We start from the raw sequence: 25,700 nt of genomic DNA, 5'->3' as shown, positions 1-25,700 counted from the left end.
AAGGACAATATTTTTTGTAATTCTTCTCCAATGTTTTCCAGTGGACTGGCACTAGAACTCACAGTGGGATGAAGCAAACACAGCTGTAGACTCCAAGTTCCAAGACAACACTAACTTCTTATACAAGCATCCTAAGGCTGTGGGAGCCAGAACACCTGTATGAAGCTCTCTGAGGAGAGTACTCATTCTGCTTAGCAGCTTGACCAACAGAGCTTTGCTGCTGCTGTTTTGACTTTGTGCGCATTCAAGAACCCCAGCATTGAACAACACTGTGAAGAACCGCTTGGACAAATAAAAAATTCCCATCCAAAGAGTTTGCAATCTAGGTGTTAGACCAGAAACTAGGTGAATGAAACAGATGAAAAAATATGGAGAGAGCAGGGATGATGAAGAACAAAATCAAAAGAGATAAAAAAAATCACTTTTTAACCTCCTATCATTATGACATGGTGGTTAAAACCTACCTTTGCCATCATAAAGATGGATTTAAGGTAAAAGATAAGGCGGCAGCTTTACAAATACAGGAGCTATGAACTGACATGGAATATACGATGTACTTTAGTAGCAGAATCACAGAAGAGTCTTTGTGGAAGAGGTATAGCTTTCAATTCTGTGAACATATCTGCACCTATCTTGTTTCTGGGGCCAGTTACAGCAGGTTGAATAATGCCAGCTAGGAAGTCACTGAAGACAGAAGTGGTCTGGCTCAGCCTTTCCAACATAACCAACACCAGCCCAGAGTCTGAGCTGCATATACAAGTTTTAGAAGTTACCAAGTGTTCCTGAGTCACCACAATCTGGTCTGAAGTTAGAGGCTGTGTTGTGGAACCCATGCATGCAAAGGAGGCCTTCTCAATGAGAAGTCAGCATGCACAAGCACCCTCTTCTCAGTTTTGTTGCTTGTTTATTTAGCTCTGTTTTCTCACCATATACAGCCACTCTGCCATATATAGTAAAATCAAGTGTCTTGCTGCAGAAGCAGACTGAAAAGAGTCTGTGGTCGCCTTGAAGTTAACACTGCTCCTCACAAATAAAAACATTTTCCCAGATCTGTTATGGCTAGGGGTCTTCAGCAATGATTTTCACTATCTTCAGCAGAACAGCCTTGAAGGGCTGCTGGACAAGGTACAGAATAATCTCCCAAGTGCTAAAAAAGTATCATGGTTGAGATATGCTCAGGCCTACAGTCCAGCTTCTATTTCCAAGGCTATGCTCATAAAGAAAAAACGAGCATCTGAATTTTCTAAATCAGCAGGAACCCACAGGTCACTTAAAACCTATGGAACCACAGAGCTGTTCCTTAATGCTATTTAGCATGTTTTAAGAATGGAAGTGGGATTTAGTACAGACACAAAAAGCTGTACGAAGGCTATTGATTAAAAAAGTAACATGACTAACACCATGTGAAGGAGAACCTCAGTTGGTTTTGCCAGAGGTATTTGCCATGAGAAACAGAGACAGTAGATGCCTTTCACTACATTTAACTCATACACTGACTTAAACTTTGAATACAAATGATTTTGCTCAAGCAGAAATTCTCTCTGAACTATGGAACATCACATGTTCATTAAGTCTCATGGGAGAAAGGAATTAAGCTTGATTGGTGCTAGCATTTCAACAATACTGAAAACCAGTAGAGATGATTTTTTGCAGACTACAGATTACACAGAAGTCACTTTTTGCAAAGCTTCAGTGTATTTTGGGCATTAAGTATTCATTAAAGTTGTTTCTAATGCATCTAGCACAATGATACCTCAATTTTCTGAAATGTGGCAATTAGCATATTCTCAGCTCACTTCTGTCTCAAGTGAATATAAATGCTGAGGTTTCTTTCTCCTCCTTCTATTTGCTTATCTCTTTACATCCTATTCCACAGACATATTCCATATTCCAATTCCAAGACATTATAGAAGAGAGATTTCAGTTAAATGGTAAATCTAAAAATAATTTATACAATCCCACTGTTTGTATCTCCATGTGAATGCATCCATCCATCAAGTAAGATGCTTCTGCTTTAACCTCCATACCTGTAGGAGGGTCGTCTGGAAAGAATTTCTCTTCGTTTCTGTGAGTCTGTGACACTGTCTACTGATTCCTGTGAATCTTCACTTTCTGCTATAGTGGAGATCTGTAAGTAAGAACAGCAATCAAATTTAACAAGACCCTTCCAGTGTCTTTATTTTAAGGAAATGTTGACATCCTGTGAAAAACACCAGAATATAAGTATTCACAATGCAAGTATTCTATCTAGACAATGAACAGAAAGTTACTGCTTAGTAACAGGTCCAGGAAAGGATGATCACAGTCAGTGATCTACCCATCAGAATGTTCTTTATAATTTAAATACTCCAATAAGAAAACATAAACAGTAGTACCATTCAGTTTTTGTCTTCTGTGGTATTTTGTTTTCATCCATTGCAAGGAAACAAAGATTTTTTAGTAAAATTAAGGGAGAGAATAACTAAATCAAATTAAGATAGCAGAAACGTTCGGAAACAAAGAATAAAATACTGAAGAAACATCAATTTATAAATAATGAGGTCGATGTGTTAAAGAGAGACTACCTTTTACAGGGGAAATTTCCAGGAAAATGTCATATATGAAGATATTAAAAAATAATGTAGTGCTGCAATTCTGAATAGCTGTGCTAAAAAAAGAGAAATGTTTATGCAGGAAAGCTAAAATAAAAATATATTAAAGTAATTTAGATAATTTTAAATTACAAATGTGCATGACAAAATATACAAAAGCTAATGATGCTTATGTGAGAAACAGAGCTCACAGCCTGACATTTTATGCACTGTAGAGAAGATTCCTAAAGGCTCAAAACTCTTGCTGGCACCCACACTTCACAATCGTCAGATAGAGGACCTGAATATGTCCAAGGCTGACTGTGTGCTACTGGGCTCTGAATATCAAAACACAATGGATCTGCATTGAATCAGGTGAATTCCAGGCATGGCTTCATTGCCAGTCTCTGATCTTCCACCTCCAGGCTTGTCTTACTTATCTCAAAACTGCTCACGTCTGATAGATTAAAACGCTGAACTTTTGACTGCAATGGCTGAGAATGGTAGAGCCTGCCACAAACTCAGCACTGAAGCTGATAAGGAAAAAACAAAGATTATTATCAGAATGGCCTGGTTTTAAATTATGCACGCCTTATTTTTTAAAATAATACCCAGTAAAATATCTGTATGAAAAAGTCACAATACCTACTTTTTGAAATTAAATATGTTTTGGGCTCAGTGTTCTAACAGCAAATAAATAATGTACAGTCCTTGTCCTGTGTAGCTGCTGTACACCAAACAATTTTTGCATTCAGTAACACTGAACGTCAAGTGAATAAGAAGCAAGTTAGAGGTTTAAAGATTTCAGACTACTTGTCTCCTCTATACTCAAGCTACCTCACCATATCACATTACCTATCCTGCTTTACAGAAGAAAAAATGCTAAGGCTTCACAAAACACACAACACTCAACCGGCACATTTTAAAACCATTTTTATGTAAGTACTGGTAGGTTTTATTTTAAGCACCAGTAACATACAGAGACCTGTTCTGTAAACTAATGCAAATATTTCCTATAGAGCAAAGACTCTCATCCTAGAATACTGGCCTCATTAACTACTAAAAATTACATTATTAAAAGAAAGTTCATCCTTTTGTTCACTTCAGAATAGCATGAACTCTTAATAAAAATGTATGGAAATACCGTAGAGAGAAAAAGTAGAGTAATACTGTAAGAAAAACCGTAAAGCTGTTAAACTCACCAAACAAATTCTAGAGGGAAATGAAACTCAGCAATGTTTGAAAATGAAAAGTGGTTAAGCCAGAACAGAAAAAATAGTCAGAGTAGCAAATACTGTACAGCTTTGCAAAAACACAATCCGGACACAAATACATTAAAACCAGTGCAACGACAGGCCTATTTCAAAGGCCCAATTCACATATTAGGAATTTCTTCAGTCAGTACCTGAACTGTCTGGACCTGTGGAGACTGAATAACTGATGGCTGGGCAGCCTGAATTACTCCATGCACTTGAACCGTCTGCCCATTGGGCAGCTGAACTAAGGTCACCGTGGGTGCAGAAGACGTTGCATGAGCTGCTGGCATAGATACCTACAAAGAAGAGACAGTGAGCATAAATTAGGTTACTGCAAAATCTCCTTAGTTCAGTATTTGTTCTGGTGAAAGAACTATGTCTCTTCTAGACCCCAGTTAGATGACCCAAATGTTTCAGCACAATATAAAACCCCCTGAACTGCTTGAGACCAATATCTGACCTACTTCACAAAATAATCTAATGCAGAATTTCTACAGGCTCAAACATAATTTGTAAAATCACTGACAAGAAAAACACAACTGTCTCTATTTTGAGGTAACCTGATACGAACACATCATTACCTTTCACTTACTTCACTTGGATACTGCTCAGACTTGGGTATACTCCTACAGACACTGCTGAGTCAGAGGCAGAAACATATGGGAGTGGAGCTATTTCTGTTCTCACTCAAGAAAATGCAAAGAGTTTGCCAGATGTAAGAACATTTTTAGGGAATCATACCTTTCACTTTCTACAGATTAAGCCGTATGAGTAGCTGGCAAAGTGCACGTAAATGAAGAGAACTGACCATGTGTTCAGACAGAAACCCCATGAGTTTGCAGTGGAAATAAGTATTCTGTAGGCAGTCATTGTGATTATTGTGTAACAGGTCAACACAAACCCTAGTTTCAAGGGTTATTTCTATGAGGAAAAATTGCCCACGTTTGTAAACACAACTGTGTTTCTCCAGCACAGACCTGCAGGCATGGCAGCTATGCCAACAGGGATACACTGAAGACCTCAGCATGGCACATTATGGCTTGGGCTTTGGGGACAGTGGTAGCCACACAAAGCTCTTTCACACTGCATGGAGCAGCCTCGCCCTGGCAGGCCACAGGAACTGCTCTGGGTAGCTGAAGTGCCATGTACCAAGGCTGCTCCATGGCTGGGCCAATGCCCAGTGCACATCCAGTACTCCCAACTATCTGGTGACACGATGTGTGTGTTTGGGGCTGGGGGGGTCCTGAAAGGCTGCAGGGTGCCAGGACTGCTGTGCCAGCATACCCCGCCCTCAGTATGTGTCCCTCCCACACATCATTGCCCTCAGGGAAGGACTGCAGGCAAGCTCGAGCTGCTCTGGCAGACCTCAGCCGGGTCATGGGTCACTGACTAGCCAGCCTTCTTCTAGACACCCAAGTTTGGAAAATCTAACAATCCTCCAGGGTTGAACAGCATTTAAAGAAAATTTGATCCACACAGCTGTAGTGCAAGAAAGGGCTGCACTGCTGTCCTACCTAATCTCAGAGGGCTGCTATATACTGGATGCAGAAGGAAATCCTCCACTTTCCCTGTGAACACATGGTTCTCAAAAAGCTGCAATAGCTCATCTCTGAATTTCCATAAACACCCACCACTTATAATGAAATCTTGCTTAACAACAAAATTAAAGGGAATTACATGTAGACCTCTCTCCTCCACAGCTGTCTGTCCCTAATCCACCAATTTGCATTTGCAATTTTCAGGAAAATTTTTCAGGAAAGCAGCTGCGGCATTACATGGTGGTACTTAATTCACATCTGAGAGAAACCGGGACTGAGATTAACATGAGAGCACTTTCCTCTGGCAAACTGTATTCCTTTACCAAGCAACCTTTCTTAATAATGTATGTCTGACTAAACAGTCTCTGGCAATGACAGCAAAGCTGATCAACTGGAGGCCACTGTGGTTGGATTAAGCCCACAGCAGAGTGTAACTTCCGCAGATGTCTCTGACTCATACCTTGTGGAACTGGGACAAGTTTCCTTTTGATGCTGAAAACTACCCTGAACTTACTAAAAATGCAGCAATTAAACCAAGCTTGCAAGAGGGGTGACCTTACAAGAGATAATGAAAGAATTAAATTGACATAATTAGTTATTTGTATTTGGCTAAGCCTCTGAGGGCACTCCCTAATGCCAAACACTGCCACTTCACTTATTAAAAATATCATAGTAACGTAACACTGATGTGAACAACACAAGGAATTATGTTTAGACTGTTGTATCGCCTCCACAAACCATGTACAGGCTGGGGAAAAGCTAAGGTGCAAATAATGTAGTGAATGACAACATGGGGATTTTAACCATACCTCTATAGTGTTTTCTCACTTGGGAAAAAATCTCATTCAAGTACTGGGGTAATTATGTCTGAGTAAAGTGCATTCTACCCACTACATACGTGTACGTTCAGCTCCCTGGAGGTCACTATGTTAGCACTTAAATTTAAAACATTCTTGCTTCTCTGGACTAAACCTTAAAGCACATCAAGTGAGAAGCAGTTTACTGATTTTGCAAGAGAAATAAACTACTTCCACTTCGTTCACACTGAAGTGTTATTCACACCACCTACATCCTGTGCCTAAGTTAGACAGTGAGAAAACTGCCCAAAGAGGCAAGCTGGTGCAGGGCAGTTGGTGGCTTGTAAATTCGCACTAGAGCTTCACCCAACTAAATCACCCCGTGCATTTAAACAGCTCCAATCCCTACACTATCACTTGAATGGAAGTGTACTATCTCTGAACTACCAGAAGGTGTAATGACTTTAAAAAGACACTAATCCTTTATAAAAAGTTAAGTGATTTAACACTTGTGCCATTTAAAAGACACTCAATTCCATAAACTATGAGATCAAAAACACCTATTTGTTCTTTGCAGACTACAAATAGTTTTTAAATTAAATGGTTACAGAAGAGAGACAAACAGATTCTGTAGTCATTTATACAACCTTGCTTCTGCCAACCATAAGTGTATTTCCAAATGAAACCCAGTTCCAAAATCAGAGATGTGGCTGGGATTGCATTTTTTTTCTCTCCAAAATAATTTGGGGATAACAAATGATGTACTTCTGTCTCTCTAACTTGCCAACCATTCTGTGAAACTCTGGAGGCAACAGGATAGCACGAGCTGTCAGGTACCAGATTGTTCCACTTGATTATAATGCTTATAATATTAATCCAATTTGGTAAGATGTTGTATTTGCTGCATTATTTATCTGTGTATTCAGTTTGTTTTCTTCAGAATTAAACTGACTACTACAAACAAGTTTTTAACAGAAAACACAACAGCAAGACAATCCAGTCAATATAAAAAAGACAGTAGATCACACGTACTGAAAAAAATACCTTTCAGTGGTATGACTGTGGTAAAGAATGCTAGAAATATTTCCGTTCACTACTGTGTTAACATTACACAATTTACACACATACAGTTCTTCAGAACTAACACAGCCTAATGCGATGGGAAGTTAAAAATCTCTATTGCTTTAAAAATGTGAAGACAAATATTAAAAGAACTATACATCACACCTGTTTCAGAATGGCATCAATGGAATCTTCTCTCAGGCCCGTGTGCAGACATTATCCCTCTTAAAAATATTAACCATAAGTAAAACTATTACACCATATGATTTTTATACCTGGGCTAACGTTGCAATCTGTGGTTGTGCCTGTACTGTCATCTGTTGGGTTTCTGCCTCTGTACCGGCTGCATCTCCACTCTGCTGGTTCTCTGCTCCAGATTCCATGGTCATTTAGTTACCTACAATCACAATATTTGTCGTAAGTCTGGGTTGGTATCAAGTCCATTATTCTTGGTGGATCTGGCAGCAATCACTGCAGCTGAATTCCCATTACTACATACTGTTTTAATTTGCTTATTAAATGTTGCCAGACTATTAGTATTCAGGCAAATTCTTTTCATGCCAGGTGTTTGCCTCAGGTTGATTTTTCTGCATGTCATGTTTCTGAAAAACAAGTCCAGTCTCCTCCAACAATGAGAACAGAAAAAATGTGTCTTGCTCATCCTAAAAAAATGGAGCAATTGCACTGTGATGACCTAGCACCTCTGCAATTTGGAATAAAGACCTGTCAGTATGTCAGGAAGGGCACTCCCTCAGTGCCAAGGTGACAACATGCCCTGTTACAGCCCTCCCTCTCCCCCCAGCTGCAGTCTGCAGACACCAATAGCAATTGTTTCTGGGCTGGGTGCTCAGTTCTGTCATCTCTGCCTGAACTAAATATGCAACATCTCCATGCAAGTTCCTTCCACAACCAGACTGTGTATGGCTCTATGTCACAGCAACTTAGCCTCTTCCACCTAGTAATTTTAAAGCCAGTATACAAAATGATGGAAGCCACTTCCACTTGAACCTTACCGCAAATGTTTTTATATTTAGAGGTACACAGTAGTTTGCCATGACCTACGTTTTTCGTCATATATAGCTCCTAATGCACTTATATTTCTAAGCACTAACTAAGCAAACCTAGATCACCAGAACACACAACTCTATAAAAAGAGGTTGCATAACTTCCAAACCCATGCATGTAGGCAGAGCACAATGCCTGTTAATTCTGCACTGATTTGAGAAAATCACTTTTCAGTTCTTCTTTAAGTACTGATATGAAAATATTTGATATAAAAAGGAACTTCAAAATACCAGGAAATTATATTGCAATGTTACTGTATTATACAGAACTCCAAATACCAAATATTAAGAATGGGTACTACTACCATAGCCACAACACTAATTCTGTGTAGCACCCTGTGCTGCTCCATCTATTCAGGCCTCTGGCTGCCCTAGGGCAGCACACCTCTCTTCAGAGCTGATCCAAAACAACCTCTCTAGAGCATTTCTGCTTTGGGAAGGGGCCTGGAGGCAGAGGATGCTCAGATCAGAAGAAAGGTGGAAAGAAGCAGAAATGCCCCTCTCCTTCCTCAGCTTAACTGGCCCCCTGAGGAAGACTCAATAGCATCAACACACAGGTGGTGGCACCCTGTTCACACTCCAGACATTTCATTTTAAACACAAAGTCAGGGAAACTTCCATTTCAATGCAAACTATACCTCAGTGTTACAGGAAAGAGAATACCTTTTATACTGCCTATAACAGCAGAGTCATATTTCAACCCTGAATATGAAATGTCTGTCTTACAATAAGCGATTGATAATCAAAAAAGATAAAACAGCATTTCACAGTAGTAACTGCATCCTACATCTAAAGAAAGCAAGTCAATGTATAAAAGCCAAAATCTGTATATTTACTATTGAAAGTGACCATTCAAACGAGCTTGTGGGTTTGTGTGTGTGTGTACACTGAAATGTAAAATACCAAAGATTTAGTTCCAACATCAGTAAAGAAGGAAATGAATTAAACCTGATTTTCCTTAAAAGCGAACAACAAAAGAAAACATACCAGATTTTAAAAAAAGCAAATTAAGCTTTTTTTCTTTCCTAAGCAGTGGAATTTTGTTATGCCTCTCTCTCCCCAAGATTTCTGCGCTACAAACCAAGTATTAGTCTGACATGCCCATAGATAAATAATACTCTGTCTGTAAGTATATACTTGTAAACTGGTTATGAAAGAAATTAGTTGTAAACTCACTGCATTTTAAGTAGTCTAGATATTATAATTTTGTAAGAATTTCAAGAATAGCCTGTATCAACGCAAATACAATAACTCAGTTCTTTCCTACAATACCAAGTCTTTCCCATGTTGTGTTTCATATTTCAAAAAGCACACATGAAAATGCATGCACTATTACTATTTGCAATATACATTACCAAACAACTTTTAAAGACTTAATTACAACAGCTGAAGTGGTTTTCTATCCCAACTTTAACGCACAAGTTATATTTTAACACTTAGTCCCATGCTACATGCCCACTTTTGAGTATTCTGTACTTTGAAAACTACAAACCAGACTACCATAGGTTTCCCTTTGATTTTTACCATTTCCACTACCATTTTACCATTTGCCAAAGGTAAGCAAATCAACATTTTCCCAATTCTCTGCATGTATCATGGTGACTCCAGCCAAAAGACTACCTCATCAGAACCATTTCAGGAGCAGATCTTTTACATCAGCAACATCTCCTAACAAGTATCTCCGAAGAACTTTAAAAAAAACCTTCCCAGCTATAAATCCAAGTATATTGCAAAACTAATAATGCTTTTGTTTTCTGATAGAAATAGTGACTCCACCATGGAGTCATCTGGGATTAGAAATGGATGAAACATGCAAGTATCAGGTGTTCAGCAATGTTCACAAAGGTAAATGTGTTGCCAAATTCCTGCTGATAAATGCAATGTTTTCCTAGGAAGAATTTCCAGTCCTCTCATGCACTATTCAGCAAAGGTCCTCTGTCGTTACAAGCTTGGCTTCCACACTTGCATCATCTTTTGCATATATAATCAGCAAAAGGATTAACTGTTTGAGATACTCCCTCTTCTACAACACCAACATTTTGGAAATCAAATTAACATGAATTGCAAGCACCTAAAAGGAACTTCCTCTTTTCATACTGTAAGCACCAAGCAGTGCAGGAAGCTGCCTGCAAGATTTACGTCTTGACACATGCAGTTTCAGTGAGTTTCCAATGACCCGTAGTTTTTTGACAAGCTCTCAGTCTCATGTTATTTACAGGTTCTAAGGATTCTGGTTCAATTTACCTTGCACTTATACATCATTTGTATTCTAACAGCTTCACTACTACCTTTTACAGTAATTTGTGAGAAAAAGGAGGAATCAGATTTTTGAGCATCAAGGCATCATATTCTAGAGACATTGGTCACTACATTGTTTTATGCTTGGGTATGATCAAAATTGCCAAGATATACAGCACCATGCACACCAAACACAAACACTTACTAAGTTGTGTGTATGGGTAAGGCCATGGTGGCTGAAATTAAGGTTATCAATTCCTATTAGTTCTTGCAATTTACAGTGTTAACAGATGAAAATATGTTTGGTTTGAAACCTTAACCTCCCCACGCATACAAATGAATGCCAATCTGTACATCTTCTTTCTAAGCTTTCGTACCCCTAGTCTAGACAAGCTTTGCTGATCAGTATCCCAGCATCTTCCTGTTCTTGTGGGTGCCACCCCCTCCTTATTCCTCCTGCCCTGTTCACAGTGGCCCACCCTGCTCCCTGGCACTGATTTTCCTGGCAGGCACCGCACCAGGACTTCTCAATTGGAGACAGGGATCTGAAAATGCCCCTAGTGGGAACAAGTCTCCAGGGCATGGACAGCATATGGGAGCCAAGGGAGCACACTTCTCATTTTTCCTTGTTTCCAGGCTACTTTCCAACTTGTCAGGAGAGGACACCCACATGCACATACTTTGAGAAAAGATTAGTAACTGCAGTAGTTGAACCACGTATTCTAAATGAAACTAACTGAAAACAACAGCTATTAACAATCAGAGCTGGAAAACCAGAGACTGCTTGCATAAAACATCCTGGGTATAAACTCTGAACACCAGAAAGCTGATGAGACTACCTGGTTAGAGAGATGGTTTAACTCATGACTTTTGTAATACACTTTCTTCATTAGTTCAAAAGTGGCAGCAGTATTATATTTACTAATACTTTTTATTAGTAACATACTTACTAATGATCTCAAACTCTGGAAACGAAGAGCTGAACAGCGAGACATTCAGCTGACACATCAGCATTTATTTTAGCCAAATCAAGACTGGGAGAAAGGAGTTCAGCAGAGGGTAACTAACTGTCCCAGCTGAATTTACACCATGAGCACAGAAGACAGATGCTAATAAAAACAAACAGTTGCAGAATGCAACTGAACTACACACACTGAAGAAAAATCCAAATAAATCTCTCTCCTTAGGTGCATAAACCTGGAAAGGGCACTTAGCTAAGGACTGCTGCAGAGAGATCACTTCAGATTTCTCCTTGACATGCATTTACGACAAGAAAAGCTAGAGAGTTAGACTGCAACAGTAACAAGAAATAGGGTAATTTTTAACTACTATATTTGTATAGCTGAACTCTATACATCAGCTGGATTACAGTGCAGAGGCTGGGAGCCCGTATTAAAAATGGTTTCTGTGGAATTTGGGTGTTCAGAGAAAGCAAGTATTTAGGGCAATGAAAACCTGTTGTATGAAGAGACTAGACAGGTTTTTATTATTTATCCTAGAAAAGAGAGGAATTCTTCAAAACCTAGAAAATCTATTTAAATTATTTACAGGGTAAGTAAACTAGAAACATGCACTGTCTGCTTATAAGAAAAGCTTAAAGATGTCAAATTTTAAAGTATAAAAATGAAAAATAAAAAAAATTATTAAAAACTTTGAAAATTGATACTTCATGTACTGCATAAATGGAGCAATGATGCTACTGAGGATAAGAATTTTATTAGGATTTAAACATCGGTTAGACAGGCACTTGGGTAAAAAGCATATCCAAGAATATCCTAAATCAGTACCGTTTTTTCATGCCAAAAAAAGTGCAGAACTGAAAGGAAGATAAAAACCTAATGAGTCAGGATTTAAATTGATTGATAGGCTCTGCTCCTTGGTTTCCCCTTGCTCACACAAGCCGTGGAGCTTTCCTACTCTGCAGACAGGCTGCTTTTCGTCTCCCAAGGCTGACTGGAGAAAAGAAAGGTGGAGGTCCTTCCCAAACACCACTAGATCCAAGAACCAAAGTACCACACTGTGGCTGCTAGAGCAGATGAAACTTGCCATCCACTTTCGTATGTGAAAGTCCTCAATACTCCAAAGTTTCCCATGTTTTTCAGATGGACAGCTGGCACAGTAAAACACAGCACCTCTCCCCACAAGCCTTTCTTTTCACTCTTTATTAGCATTACGGTGACAATTCACTGTCAGCAGTTCAATTTTACACTGACAGTTACTGCCCATACAACACAACCGCACCTCCAGGCAACACGGTTCGCTCTACACCTCGGAGGGACTGTCCCACCTGCTCCCCAGCTTCACCAAGAGACACGCTGTAAAGAACCCTCCGACTTCTGGATTTATTTTATTCAAGTATATACACAGATTCTGAAGAAAAATGACAGCCTCCAGAAACAGTGCAGAGCAGAGACCCAACAGACTCACGCCTGCTCTGAGCCTGACTTGTACCACACCCACTCATTTGCTCACCCAACACCTTCAGAGGTCACTCTACTGACACATTAGGCTCCTGATCCAGGGAAATATCCAGTCAGCCAGTTGCTCATGGCAGTGAAGGACCAGAGCAGCTGAGGGAAGGGAAATTGAGGCAATGCCTGGTTCTCAAGCCCTGTATTCACAGCAGGTGTGCCAGTACAATTGTTCAAGAAGCAAGCACCGCTCCAGTATCCAAAGTTCCAGGAATTTGACTCATTCTGTATTTACTGCATTTGGCTTTATAAAACCACAGATCCGTTACGACAGCACTAGAAGATAACAAACAACACTCTGGTACACAATTGTTTTCACAGTTCCAGCGTAAGTACTGAGAACATTGACCTGCAATCTGTAAACATTTCCACTGTCACCTTGCAGAGTGGCAGCCCTTTCAGCCACAGCTCAACAGCCACTTTATGAACTCCATTCAGCAGCTGCCAGACTGAAAATGTCCAGAGAAAAATGATTTTATTTACAGCTAACACATGGGACTTCAAATAACCAGTAACAAGTGCTTAACAGGACAAGACAGGCCCATAATTATCTCTCTTTGTCACTAATGACTATAGTGGGTTGGCACAAGAACTGCAATTTACACCACAGCTTCTTTGTCATCCCAAACTGGCACTGCCACTGATCCTGGGTATTTGCTCCCCCTGTCCTATCCCTTGGGTGACAGGTCTGTGCGTCAATACTGTGAACACAACCTACGTTTGCTGCTTCATCTGAAATCTACCTTTTACCACTTCACTGAATGGGTTCTCCACAAAGCCATTTGATGATCACAGCAGCTTCTGGGTCAGGGAAGCCCAAAGGCCAGGCAAACCAAATGGAAGTGGAAATAAAAGAATGGCTGCAACAATCAATGCCACTAAAAATGCCAAAAATGAAGAAGAGTCTTCAGATTGTGTTCTGCAATAAAGCAATCTGCCAGGCAAACTGAAGAATAAAAAGCTGGAAAAATTCTTCTTGTCACTGAAGTTAAAGTATTCATCTTGAACATACAAGAAAAATTTAATCTCACTGTAAAAATATCTCGCACAAATTAGAATCATTCCATCAACAGAATGTAATATCTGTAGTCCCACCCTCCGTCTCCATCAATATGACACTCAGAGCAGTATCAAAACTCTCTGCTGACTGAATACAGGCTGTAACAGCCACTGCAAGAGATGTTAACAAGATAGTATTTTCACACAGAACACAGAAGAAATGCAACCAGGACTCTTAACTAAAATTAACAGACTTTTCTGGCTCATGACTTTTTCAACAAAACTTCTATTACACTTCTAAAGTCAGTGAAAATTTCTCATACTTACCAGATTTAGATAGATGAGTGATGAAAGTATTGGAAATTACTTGTGTTGCATGCTCAACCTCCCTTTCACTAAAGAAAAAGCAGTGGCAGATTTTAAAACAAGGGCAGAAGACCAAAACTGTAATCTCACAACTACAGTGGTGAGCACCCAAACCAGCAATCTCCTCTAGATTTTGTTCTCTGTTAGCACAGTTCAAGCAAGCTGGCATTTACCAGGCAGATGGTGAATCAGTAGGCACAGGTAAGGTGTATGAGTGAAAGTTGCTTAAACACTCTTCATTGCTTTATCTTCCTTATTTGACTCCATACTCTTGGCATTGTTCTAGCATCTAGTGTTTCTGCCTTCAAGCTTTTAAGAAGGAAAAAAGACTCTGACAGCTATTAGCTGCAATTAGTTTCCTATATCACAAATTACACTAATAAATACAAAAGCATCCAGCAAGCATTTGGTGCACACACATAATTTAATTCAAGTTTAACCTATACTGCCTTTTTTTGTTCAATATAGATTATAAATATACATATATATATAACCCCCCTGCCCCTTTTTACTAACCTTATCTAATAGTTGGGATAGGTCTTACGTGAATACATAAGCAGAGCCCAGTAGAAGTGCCCAAGGAGAGACACCAAAGCAAGCATTTCCTAAGGCATTAACAGTGAAAAGCAAACATGACTCTCCACTGTCTCATCCCCTCCCTATTCAGAAATGTCTCCAAAATACTCGGAGACTTTGCTTCGACAAAACAAAATGTCAAAACAAATCGCAGGAAGGTTACAAAGTCATTAGGTAACTATTATTATTATTATTGAAAATGTAACCCATAAATATGTTCTATTTATAAATGCTCTATGCTCACATTGAAGGCACTCAGGGTATTAAAAGACTAATTCACATGCTTTAAGTCTGTGATCCTCAACATGCAGAACAGAATTATGATAACTATTTATAAACACCTTTATATGCACAGTAAAAAAATCCAAAACCCACCAAAGGATATCTGGCAAATTGAATTTTAGAGAAGCAAGACATTTTTAAGAATGTCCTGGCCAACATATTCAATCTATTCACACAGACTTCTGAGAATTCTGCCCATTTTGTCATTCTTAACACATTCGTTGCCAATATCATATTTATGCATTTCAATTACTTACGAACTGACTGCACTTTACTGCAGCTTACCATCTGTTCTCTGACATTATTTTTAGGACATAAAAATCACCTAATTTTCAATCTAGGCAGATTTCTTGCAATTCCTAACAACTGTAAAAGCTTTCATTTCGCAAAAATGAAACCACATGAAATTGCCAAAATACATGCCTCTTTTCTCCCTGTGTCTGCTGAAAGTACTGTGGCTCATCTCATCACGTGTAGCTGCTGGTTACTTAACAAAACCCACCACAACAGTGTATCTGAACGGTATAATTTGTCAGCAGACATCTTTAACACAACATAAAATATAGGCACCAAATGATTTTTTATCATGCTGTTGGGGAGCTAATGCTCCTGCTGAATACACCACAACTCCAGGAACAGGCTCTTTGCAATTGGTACAGGCCTACCCAGTGCTCAATAATCAGCACAGCCACTCATGATGAGCTTTAATTTCTGGCCCTAATCAAATTCTCATTTTACCTTTGACTGAAACTGCTGTGGGGGGAGAAGTGAGGAATCCATGACTCCATGGCATCTGAAGCTGACCTCAGCCCAATTGAGGGCAGCTACCTGAAGCCAGCCACTTCTCATATTTGCTCTTCTAACTCCAGTGCTGAACTGTGACTGCACACCAGTGTGATGGCAGTTTTTATTTAAAAAGGATGACATGATTACGTCTATACTATGACAAGTGAGGGGGTTCTGCTCAGCCCTGGGTGGAAGCTTGCTGGATGGAAACAGCACCCATCTAAAAGCCTATTAATGCAGCCTGACCCCAGGTAACTGGAATACAGAGATGTGTACAGTAAACTAACACCTTTTCTGCTAAGGAGGCCCTGTGCCCGAGCTGCTACACCCTGACTCTCAACACAGGCTGTTAGCCTGGGCTCAGCACCACACTGAAGCAGCTCCATGACCCCTGATAAGGAGGCAGGTTGTACCTGGCTGGCACAGTGAGCAATCTAGAAACAGTTCTCTCCTACCACCCAGACATGTAGATATGCCAAATAAATAATTTACCCTGCTGTGCTGGTCAACCAGCAGAACATTTTGAGCCACTTCCTTTCACAGCAAACACTGTTTGAAGTGTGAAGGTGTTCCAGCAGAACAGCTAAGGCAGCCCAGAGTGACAGAAAGGAGAGTAATTCTGCAAGCAGTCAGACCTTCTTTCCCACTGACAGGGAGAAAAGAGGACTGTGTCACTACAGTAATTAAAGGAGTATCCAGAGCAGAAAATGACACCAAGTTAGCAAGGCTAAGATCCATCTAGAAGAAGGTGCATGTGTTCTTTTTCTCCACTGGGCAGAGCTATCAGCACTTGAGATTTTCACCGGCCCTGCCGGAGTCATTCAGATGAATATTGTATTTGTTCTCCTCCATATGCATTTCTATGTTTTATGGTCTTTTACTGCCTCACCATTCATTCTGGCAGAATAAGAACCACCTAAATGCTGTATGACATATTTTGACAACCTTTTGACATGTTGTAAGGATCTTTGTCCGCTTGCCAAGCAACCTTTAAATATTCCAGGTCTGAGGCATCAGCTGGAAGAAGTGTTGCAATTCCAAGCCTGGGGCAGCCTGTAAACTCTGTAGGAAGAGCCTCTACGAGTTCTTATTAAATAAAAGGTTATCTCTGAGGTGAGGGAACAACTGAAACTTGTTCTCAGCAAACAACTACAGGAACGATGACTGACTGCTCAGCAGAGTCACTCTCCTAAAGTGAAGAAGAACTAAGATGTTGTTAGGACAAGGGTATTTAATGTGACTGCCTCCTGCACAGGCTTCACTCTGTAGATGTGCTAGGGAAATCCACAGTCTCAGTCACTGGGTATGTGACAAATGCTTATGTAAACAAAACTAAAGCTACTTTGAAACTATACAGATCACCCAGCTCTCTTGTGGTGCTCTGAGCAGATGAGGAACAACTTCTAAAAAGATACAAATAAAAACCAGAGCATTACACAGGCCTACACCACTGGTTAACCTGAGTGCTCCAAGCCCAAGGGCCAAGAATACAACATAGAATAATCTCAGACCTGTAACAGAAAAAGGAATCACCTCCATATAGGTGTTTCCTTAATTGTATTAATTTAAATTACATATCAGGTATGCTTTAATGGAATAATGTGATAAAGCCAGAGAACCACATAAACATGTTTATTATTACCTGAAATTTTTTTATTCCAAAGAAATGTTTCCAGAGTCTCTGTTAATTTTACAGTGTGAAAATATTAATAGACACATCTAATTTAGCAGAATAGAGTACTGTAAGACGGGACTGAAGGCTCTTCGAGATTACATTGATTAAATATGACATTCTAAAGTAATATGAATGTAAATTTATATTCTGAAACTCAAATCTTCTGGGAAGTCTGATATTCAGGGGACTTTCCCATGAATAAAGTAAATGTTTCCTTTTCCACTCTACAATGAAGGAGATCAACCATCAGTATTTAAAGTTCTTTGTATGGTCTCAAATGTTAAATTAGATACCTGAATTTCATCATCCATTTGTTTTATGTAATAATAATTAATAATAATAAAGCCTGAGGTTTAAATAATGTAGGTCACCTCAGCAAAATACTGTACACTGAAAAGAGTCAGATACTGGAATCCCAAAGTGACACATACCACACTTATTTTCATATTATTCTTCTGTTGCAGAGAACTATCAAATCAGTTAGGGAACTCAGGGCAAGCACGGAGTTTCAGGTATTTATAAGCTGCAGAGTTAAACTTGACATGATTTTAGGTAGAATTTGTGTCTGCTGTGATTTTGTCTGCTGGTGACAAGGGACAGCTCCATGACTTATGTTTCTAACCCACTTCTGAATGTCAGTGGCTAAAGCATTAATTCATAAAAAATGTCACTTCAGGTATCTATGCTGCAAGCTTGACAGACGTAACTATTAAAACAAACAGTATTCATTCTGTTTAATGCCTGGAACGTATGTGGTATTTTTAGAGTTCAACCCATAGTATAAAAGCATGAAGTTATGTAACTTGGTAAATATTGGAAAGTCTTGTTTAAAAAAAGCAGAACACTTCTAATGAGTTCAGAAAGAAAACACAACAAAATGGATGTTTCAGACCAATGCTTTCACTGCTTTATTAAGATTTAGAAATGGTCACCTGAAAGTAAGACTGAGTTATTCATACAAAGCTGACAATTACCAATATCAAGTCAAATGTCTGAAAATAATTGAAAATAACCTCTATCTGTAAAAGCAACACACTTTTAAAAAATGATTTAATAGCTTTGTTTCATTTTTAACAGGCAGTATAGAGTATTTTTTGTTTCACTGCTCTCCAGGAAGTGAAAACCTTAAAATTCTTTCTGAGGTTGAAGTGCTAGAGTAGAGTATGCCCAAGTAAAACAGCACTTCGTTACAAACCTTGCCCTTGTCCAATTGCTGAATGGATCCTATTCACGAAATTGATCGCAACATTAAAACCAAAAGATCTAGGTCTTAAACCACAGCTCACACTTGGAAATACTTTTAAATCCTGAAATTGCTCTGGCTTTACTAGTTTTATTGAAAACATCACTGCTTGGTCAATTAGCACTAGTCTTGAAGCATTATCAGACTACGTTGCTTAATGCACCAAAATTAAATCTGTGACCCAGCCTCTCTCTAAAAACCAACTGAAATGCAACAGTGATCAAACTTTGTAGTAGAACAATTCTGACTAACGTTATAAACCAAGTGGATTCTGGTTGATTTTTCGTGTATTTTTTAAATTTGCCTGGGCAGTGCAGGAGAGCCTTTTAAAGGAGAAAGATCACTCATATGCCTGCCAGCCAGATCTACTCTGCAAAAGCATTGCCTCCAAACAGAGAATAATGTTTCTCAAATACCTAACTGGAGTTCAAGACCTGCGTTACCTGTGGGCAACATGACTGCCTGCATGGAACAGGGGTGTGATTTGCTGGTAATGCTGAAGGTCTGCAGTGACCCGGAGTAAGCAACGGGAGCCACTGAGGAACCAGAAAGGGCAAGACAAAGAAACAGAATCCGTGTTTTACATCAATGCGTTGCACACAAAAGAAAGTCTCTGTTTTGCTTTCTGCAACTACAGTCTTGCAAGTATTTCTGCTAGCAGCACTGCCAGCTAAGGCTCTGGTTTCCTCTAAATTCTTTCTTATTTACACCTTTACACTTGCCTGTGAAGCTGTGTAGTAAATGTGGCTGGACAACCAATTTGCACTACAGACAAGGAAACACAATAAATTTCTAGCCTGGACCAGTTATCTGATCAGTTCACAGGCAGCAGTACTGGTGCTACTGGCACAGGAGAAGGAACAGGGAAGGTGGAGCAGAGTCTACCCTGCTGCAGCCAGGCCTGTCAATGAAAGCAAAGTAGATCAAATCATGGGTATAGGTGTCACAAGACTGTGAGAAGCCAACAAAGATGCTGAAGAAAACCACCTATATTCTGTAATTTGATTATTGTTGTGATGACTCTGCTTAAGAGTGGGAGGCTGGAAACAGGATGAGTACTTTTTATATAATCAACATTATCTTTCTGAGGACTGGGCAGAGATGCACTTTTCAAACAGTCATGTTGCTGACAAAGCAGCTATTTGCAGCAGGTAACATACTTCTTCCTCTCCCCAACCCAGGGTAATGTGCAGTGGTTACACATGCCACATTAACTTTACACTACAACTTCCATGCCAGTAGTTCCAGCCACGATTAATTATTTTACAATCTGGAAGACAGGCCAAGGCATTTATCTGTTTGTAGCAACAGTGACACTACAGCGAGCTCACTGCCCAGGTGCTTTGGGCCAAGTGACAGGATGCACACCCAAGTGTTGGACCTGGACCCCTTCTGGAGCTTCATATTTCAACTTGGGCTTCATTTAAGGTATGTTGTTCTCCTCAGCTGACTGGGCTCCTCATAATGAAAAAGACCTAAAAGGAACACTGATCTAAGCTCTTGAGAAGACTGACATCTGCCTCTGATAAGGAGCAGTCAGTTCAATCACACAGGTATCACCGGACTTTTAAAACAAGGAAACCTTCCTCATTTGGGGTTTGTCTTTTTTCTTTGACCTACTCTGCTGTAGCTTTCCTAGCTGCAAAGACAAACTCATGTGGCTCTGATCACCATGAACAGAGTCTGACCCTTCCTTCTGTCGCTCCAAGTCATGGATATGCTGCCATTCCCCAAGGTGGGTCTGCTGATGCAGCTCTCTGCTGCTGAAGGGAGAAAGCTGTGTCCCCCTCCTTCCTTTCCACGGTTGCTCTGCAAATTTGCACCGGTGTTTGTGCTAACAGCATCTCAATCACCAACCAATTCGGCTCACGCATGCAGGGGAAAATTAATCTACTAAAAAAAGCACAGTTCTCTCCTGGGTTAGTGATCTGAACTGGCTTATTACAATTTATATACAATCAACACTACAGCCAATGTAAAGGGATGGTCCAACACCACACAACCAGGAGCAGGAGCGGAGAGAGCAACATGTCTGTCTCTTGAGAGACACATACAATTTTATCAGCTCAGACAAAACCACAGCAACATTACTTTTGTTGGTATACTGTTGGTTATATTGTGGCATTAGTACACAGTACCCTTTTTACACATCTTCCCTCCCTTTTTATCTCACAGAATTTTCCTATCAGCACAAAAGGAAAATTGGGTAAGAGGGCAGGGGTCCTACATCTACAGTAATGCCCTAGACTTTTTTTTTTCCCAAGAGAAAGAAAGCTCACTACAATCTAAAAAGGTGTAAATTTACAAATCCTGCTCATATTGTATGCTACTTGGAGGAATGGACAGGCACCACTGGATTTTGAGGCCAGGCCAGCTACACACAGCTAGATGATGTGTCATCAGAAAAAAAAGGCAAGAAAATGCTTCCCATCCATTATTCATTGGGGTATAAAACATGATGAGAGAAATTTTACAGATGAGAAGAGATTTGACATTCAAGTCCCCGGAAAGGTGCAAGGCAAAGTAAAATCCAATTGATACTGGAACAGCATAGAGAATGAGAGATTTAGGGTAGCACCTATAAGAAAAGTGCATGTAATACTGGATCCAAAATGTCACAGGAGGTTGTAGAGTTTCTGAAGACATGATTAAAATATCGCAGCAAAGAGCTGCAGAGAACAGCAACTGGCAAACTTAAAATGTGAAGAATATAAAAAAATGAAGTAAAGGAAGTGCACAGAGAACTTGCTAAAAAAACACACAAAACGTATTTAAGCCAAGTAAATAAGTAGCACAACAATCAAAATGAATACATGAAACTGAAGTTTGGAAACAGCTGCTGTTCATGTTCATTTGCTCATGGTTAGCAAATGTAAGAACTTAGACTTAGCTCAATGATCCAGCTCTGTGGCAAGAAGAACCCCAGCAGGATCTGTGTCATCCAGCTTAGTTATAAACACAGCAATAATTTAAAAATTTTTACGTAGGCTGCATTTTCTCATTTAGCCTCACAGCTGCTTGAGCTGCCCTTATCTCCCTGCTCATTCCAGCCCCATCCCTTCCCCTGATTATGCTGGTACAGCCACTGTGCAGCCGTGCACCAGCGAGGGGAGGGAATGATCCAGGTGAAAAAGAACCAGGCTCCACACCTCTCAACCAGCTGGATCAGTTCCCCATGCAGTAGCCCACGCATTTGCGCAAGTGCAATGGAAAAGACAGGAAAGATGCTTCGGCCAGTATTACTACCAAAAAATGCTATGAGGAACTATGGTTTCACTTCATCAGCCAGTAGAATTCCTGCCAGCTTCAAGAATTCCTGATCTTTTATAAGTTTAGAAATCTATCTGAAAACGTTTCTGCCTGAAGAGAAAAATACAACCCAGCTTTAGTTCTTCCATGTGCTGGGAAAAGGAGTTTTCCTGATAACCTCATTGACTAAACAAGCTATCACTGAACAACACTTAGAAGATCAGAGATTTTTACACATCAGCTTAACTCTCCAGTCCAAAAAGCATGAAAGCATCGAGGATAGAGATTTTTATTTGTTTCCTGCACTAAGGTAGCTTCAAAATAGTTCACTGTAAGGCTTCCTGCAACTATGTCTCGAGTAGCCAGTCTAGTCTCCTGTCACAGAACAAGTGAAAAGTTACAAAACCCAGAACAGCAACTGGCAGGACCCTCCTATCTTCCGAACTATTTTTCCATCTTTCACCTAACGGTCTTGATTTGTTAAAAATACCAAATCTCACAATATTCTCAGGAGAAAAATAGGAATGTTTATTATCTTAGGATAATATCCTGTACCTCTCTGCACTCTACTCAAAATCACTGTAACAAGTATCAGTGCTGCTTCAAACTTATGTGTATGTACATATGTTGGGTAAACCATATACATGCAGCCAAACAGGAACACACTTCCTCCAAATTCTTTATCCTCTCATCTTAATGTGGCTCTTCCAACACTGAGTTTTCTATTCTTTCCACTTCACACATAATATTATAAATTCAGCACTGCCAGACAAAAAGTACAGCAGAGAATCCTTGGCTGTTTTCGAGTGGCTTTTTTACCTGAAAAACCAACTAGAGCCTGGCACATTTTCACCTCCTGTACAGCTGACAAGGCTGTTTTAAAAATATGGAAAGTTGGAATGTGCTGTATTTGTTCTCACTCACCTTTTTTTAATTGCAGTACAATCAAGTGATCTAAAAGCTTTGAAGAACAAAATAGGTATCAATGCCTTCATGCTGGGAGATGTACATAAGACCATTAACGGCAGGCTGCTCAGGTTTTCACAATCACTATGAAATATGACCTCAGAGACTGCATATGAGGCAACACAATTTCTGATTCAGAGAAAAAAAAAGTCACTGCTTTGTCATGAAACTTCAGCTGTAGGCACGTAGGGTGCCAGAGAGCTCAAATCAAGCTGAGTAGGGTTGTTTCTGTAGATGAGGATTGCTGTCACCTCCCATGAAACTAAGTTTAGTTAGATTAGTGGCAGAAAGCTAACACGGCCTTCTCACTGCACAAAAGCCTTGAGAAGTGTGGCATGAGTAACCGATCTCCACTTGCTTCCAGAGATCCAAAAATAGAGGTGAAGTGTGAATATCTCATTTGTTTCAAAGCAGTGCCAACAGAAATTCCGAGCTGGGGCCTTGTCTCCTATCAAAATGTGCACCTACAGAGCTGTAGCTGCACTTAGGCAAGAAGAGGCTGCTTCTTACTGCAGCAGACCAGCTACTCTGCGGAGTACGATCTACAGATGATTTTGTATAGCAATAGATATGCTGGTGCGGGTTTCCAAAAAACAGCCAGATTGATGACTTGACAGTCTAAATGAGATGTTTCTAAATTCTCTGTCAGCAAACCCCTCTCCCCCTTTCAGACCTTTGGGGTGTTTTTTGTGTTGGGTTTTTTTGTTTGTTTGACTGATTCTTTCCTTTTTTTACCCAGAGTAATAGACACACCTATCACCAAACCTACGAGAAAAAAATTAATTAGATGCAGATCGCTCAGTGCAGATCCAAACACCATACTGAGAGCACTAATCTGAATACTGGTGTTCTCTCAATTAAATGAAAGCATTAAAAATCATTACACTCTTCTTAGCTACATGCAACTATTTCATTTTAGGTCATCTGTAAGTGATGCTTACCAAATATACAACCACCTCTCTGTTCCCTTTTCTCTCTGACCTGTGAGCGGACAAAGCTGGCGAGGAAACACAGAGATCTGTGTTTGAAAATATGGATCTGAGAGTCTTCCACTCTATTATGAAATAGAATGTTTTTCTAAAACTACAAAAAAAAAAAAAAAAACCAAGCAAGGATTTTCTGTCCCATTTTTGTATTTAAAATGTAGTGCGTATTCCATCAAACCAAGAATGAATGAAATACACCAACAATTACACTCTCTTTAATCACTATCAATAGCTACATTGCTTACTGAAGTCCTCATATGTCTATTAATCATTTAAAACTTTAGAAACCCTCTTCTCATGTTGGTATTAATTCAGTGAAGTGATGTAGAGCATCTTTGGCCTTCATTCAAAAGAAGTGGTGGAAGTGACAGAAAACAGAAATTCACATACAAGGAAGTATACATGTGAATCACAAATATCCATTTTGAATAAAACCTATTTCGGTGACTGCGTATTTTACTGTATAAATCCACATTTGTTGATACACAGAAAGGACGCAAGTAGAGTCTCAAAATTCCTGTATTCTAAAATAGTGTTTAGGAGTGGTCAGAATGGGACTAAACAGAGATACACGGTATTTCTAAGAAGTCTCTGGTCTTTTATTTAAGAAGTAGGAAACATGCTTTTAACCCCAGGGAAAAAAAATACAGGTGTTATTCCAGAAGCAGATTGTGAGCAGGAATTCCAATATCTAAGTGGAAGAAACAAAAATTTAAAGTGTTTCATGAAGAAAAGTATTATGACCATTTAAAATTTTATATCCTTGTATACATTTAGGAGGTGTAACAATCTTTGCTTAAAAAGTTTCTTAAGTCTGCCACGTTGTTTTTACTTATTACTGTACACAAAACTGCAGATATCCATGATTTGAAAGCAGAACAAAGTCAAAACACTGTCTTCTATTCTAGGCAAGAAAAGAGGAAAAAAAGCCCCACCGCTGCAGCAAGGCAAGGCTGGTGTAAGGTGGAAAAAGGCATTTGAGCTGACATTTGCTATTAAAGCTGGGATAGAGGTCAAATCCTGTTCGCTGTGCAGCACCCAAGTCTGTGGAAAACTGGCAAAAGCAAATCCCAAACCGAGATTTACCAGCCGCAGCCTGGCTCAAGTTCACTTTGGGTTAAAAATACTACCAGGGGAGAAGCAGCGCGGCAAGAGGGAACCGTATCCCTGTTACGTGACCTGCGCGCCGGGCTCGGGCTCTGCCCGCGGGTCCCGCCCGGAGCGCGGTGTTGGGTGACCGGCACCACTGCCCGGCGCGGCCTCCCGGAGACGGAGTAACAGCGAAACACCAGACCAAGCGCTGCCCCGGCTTCCGAGCACAGATTTTATTAAAAGCTTCTCGTTACAGAGCCGGGGAGCGCCCCACGCACTCGTGTCCATCACGGCGGGAGTCTGTTTGTTTATCCGTACAGCGCGCTCGGGGCGCCGGGGAAGCGGAACTCCGGCGGGCGCGGGGGGCCGCGGCGCCCCGCGGGAGGGTCCCCGGAGCCCGGCGGGGCCGGGGGGCGGCAGCGGGGGAGCGAGAGCCGGAGCGAAAACAGACAGGCGCCCGCCCTCCCGCACACGCCCCAGCCGG

General features: G+C 40.2%; 1 protein-coding gene across 2 annotated transcripts in view; it reads right to left on the bottom strand.

Annotated features, from left to right (window-relative positions):
• LOC121672825 (cyclic AMP-responsive element-binding protein 1) overlaps window positions 1-23,301 on the bottom strand; it is a 36,902-nt gene extending 13,601 nt beyond the window's left edge. Inside the window, exons 1-5 of one of the 2 annotated variants that reach the window (XM_042045726.1) lie at window positions 23,289-23,301; window positions 23,198-23,209; window positions 7,499-7,624; window positions 3,976-4,122; window positions 2,028-2,128 (exon numbers count right to left, since the gene is read on the bottom strand). In XM_042045726.1, the coding sequence (XP_041901660.1) occupies window positions 2,028-2,128; window positions 3,976-4,122; window positions 7,499-7,612 (362 nt within the window). In that variant the 5' untranslated portion in view covers window positions 7,613-7,624; window positions 23,198-23,209; window positions 23,289-23,301. Of the gene's footprint in view, window positions 1-2,027; window positions 2,129-3,975; window positions 4,123-7,498; window positions 7,641-23,197; window positions 23,210-23,288 lie in introns of those variants that run through there. The other variant, XM_042045724.1, reaches the window with a different exon arrangement.
• Window positions 23,302-25,700: the final 2,399 nt, after the last annotated feature.

The sequence above is a fragment of the Corvus kubaryi genome, unplaced genomic scaffold, assembly GCF_017639235.1.
Source record: "Corvus kubaryi isolate FWS band 111438036 unplaced genomic scaffold, C.kubaryi_AGA036_p1.0 64991, whole genome shotgun sequence".
NCBI classification, from domain to species: Eukaryota; Metazoa; Chordata; class Aves; order Passeriformes; family Corvidae; genus Corvus; species Corvus kubaryi.
Note: the sequence above shows the minus strand (reverse complement) of the source record. Positions and strands in the feature narration are given on the sequence as shown.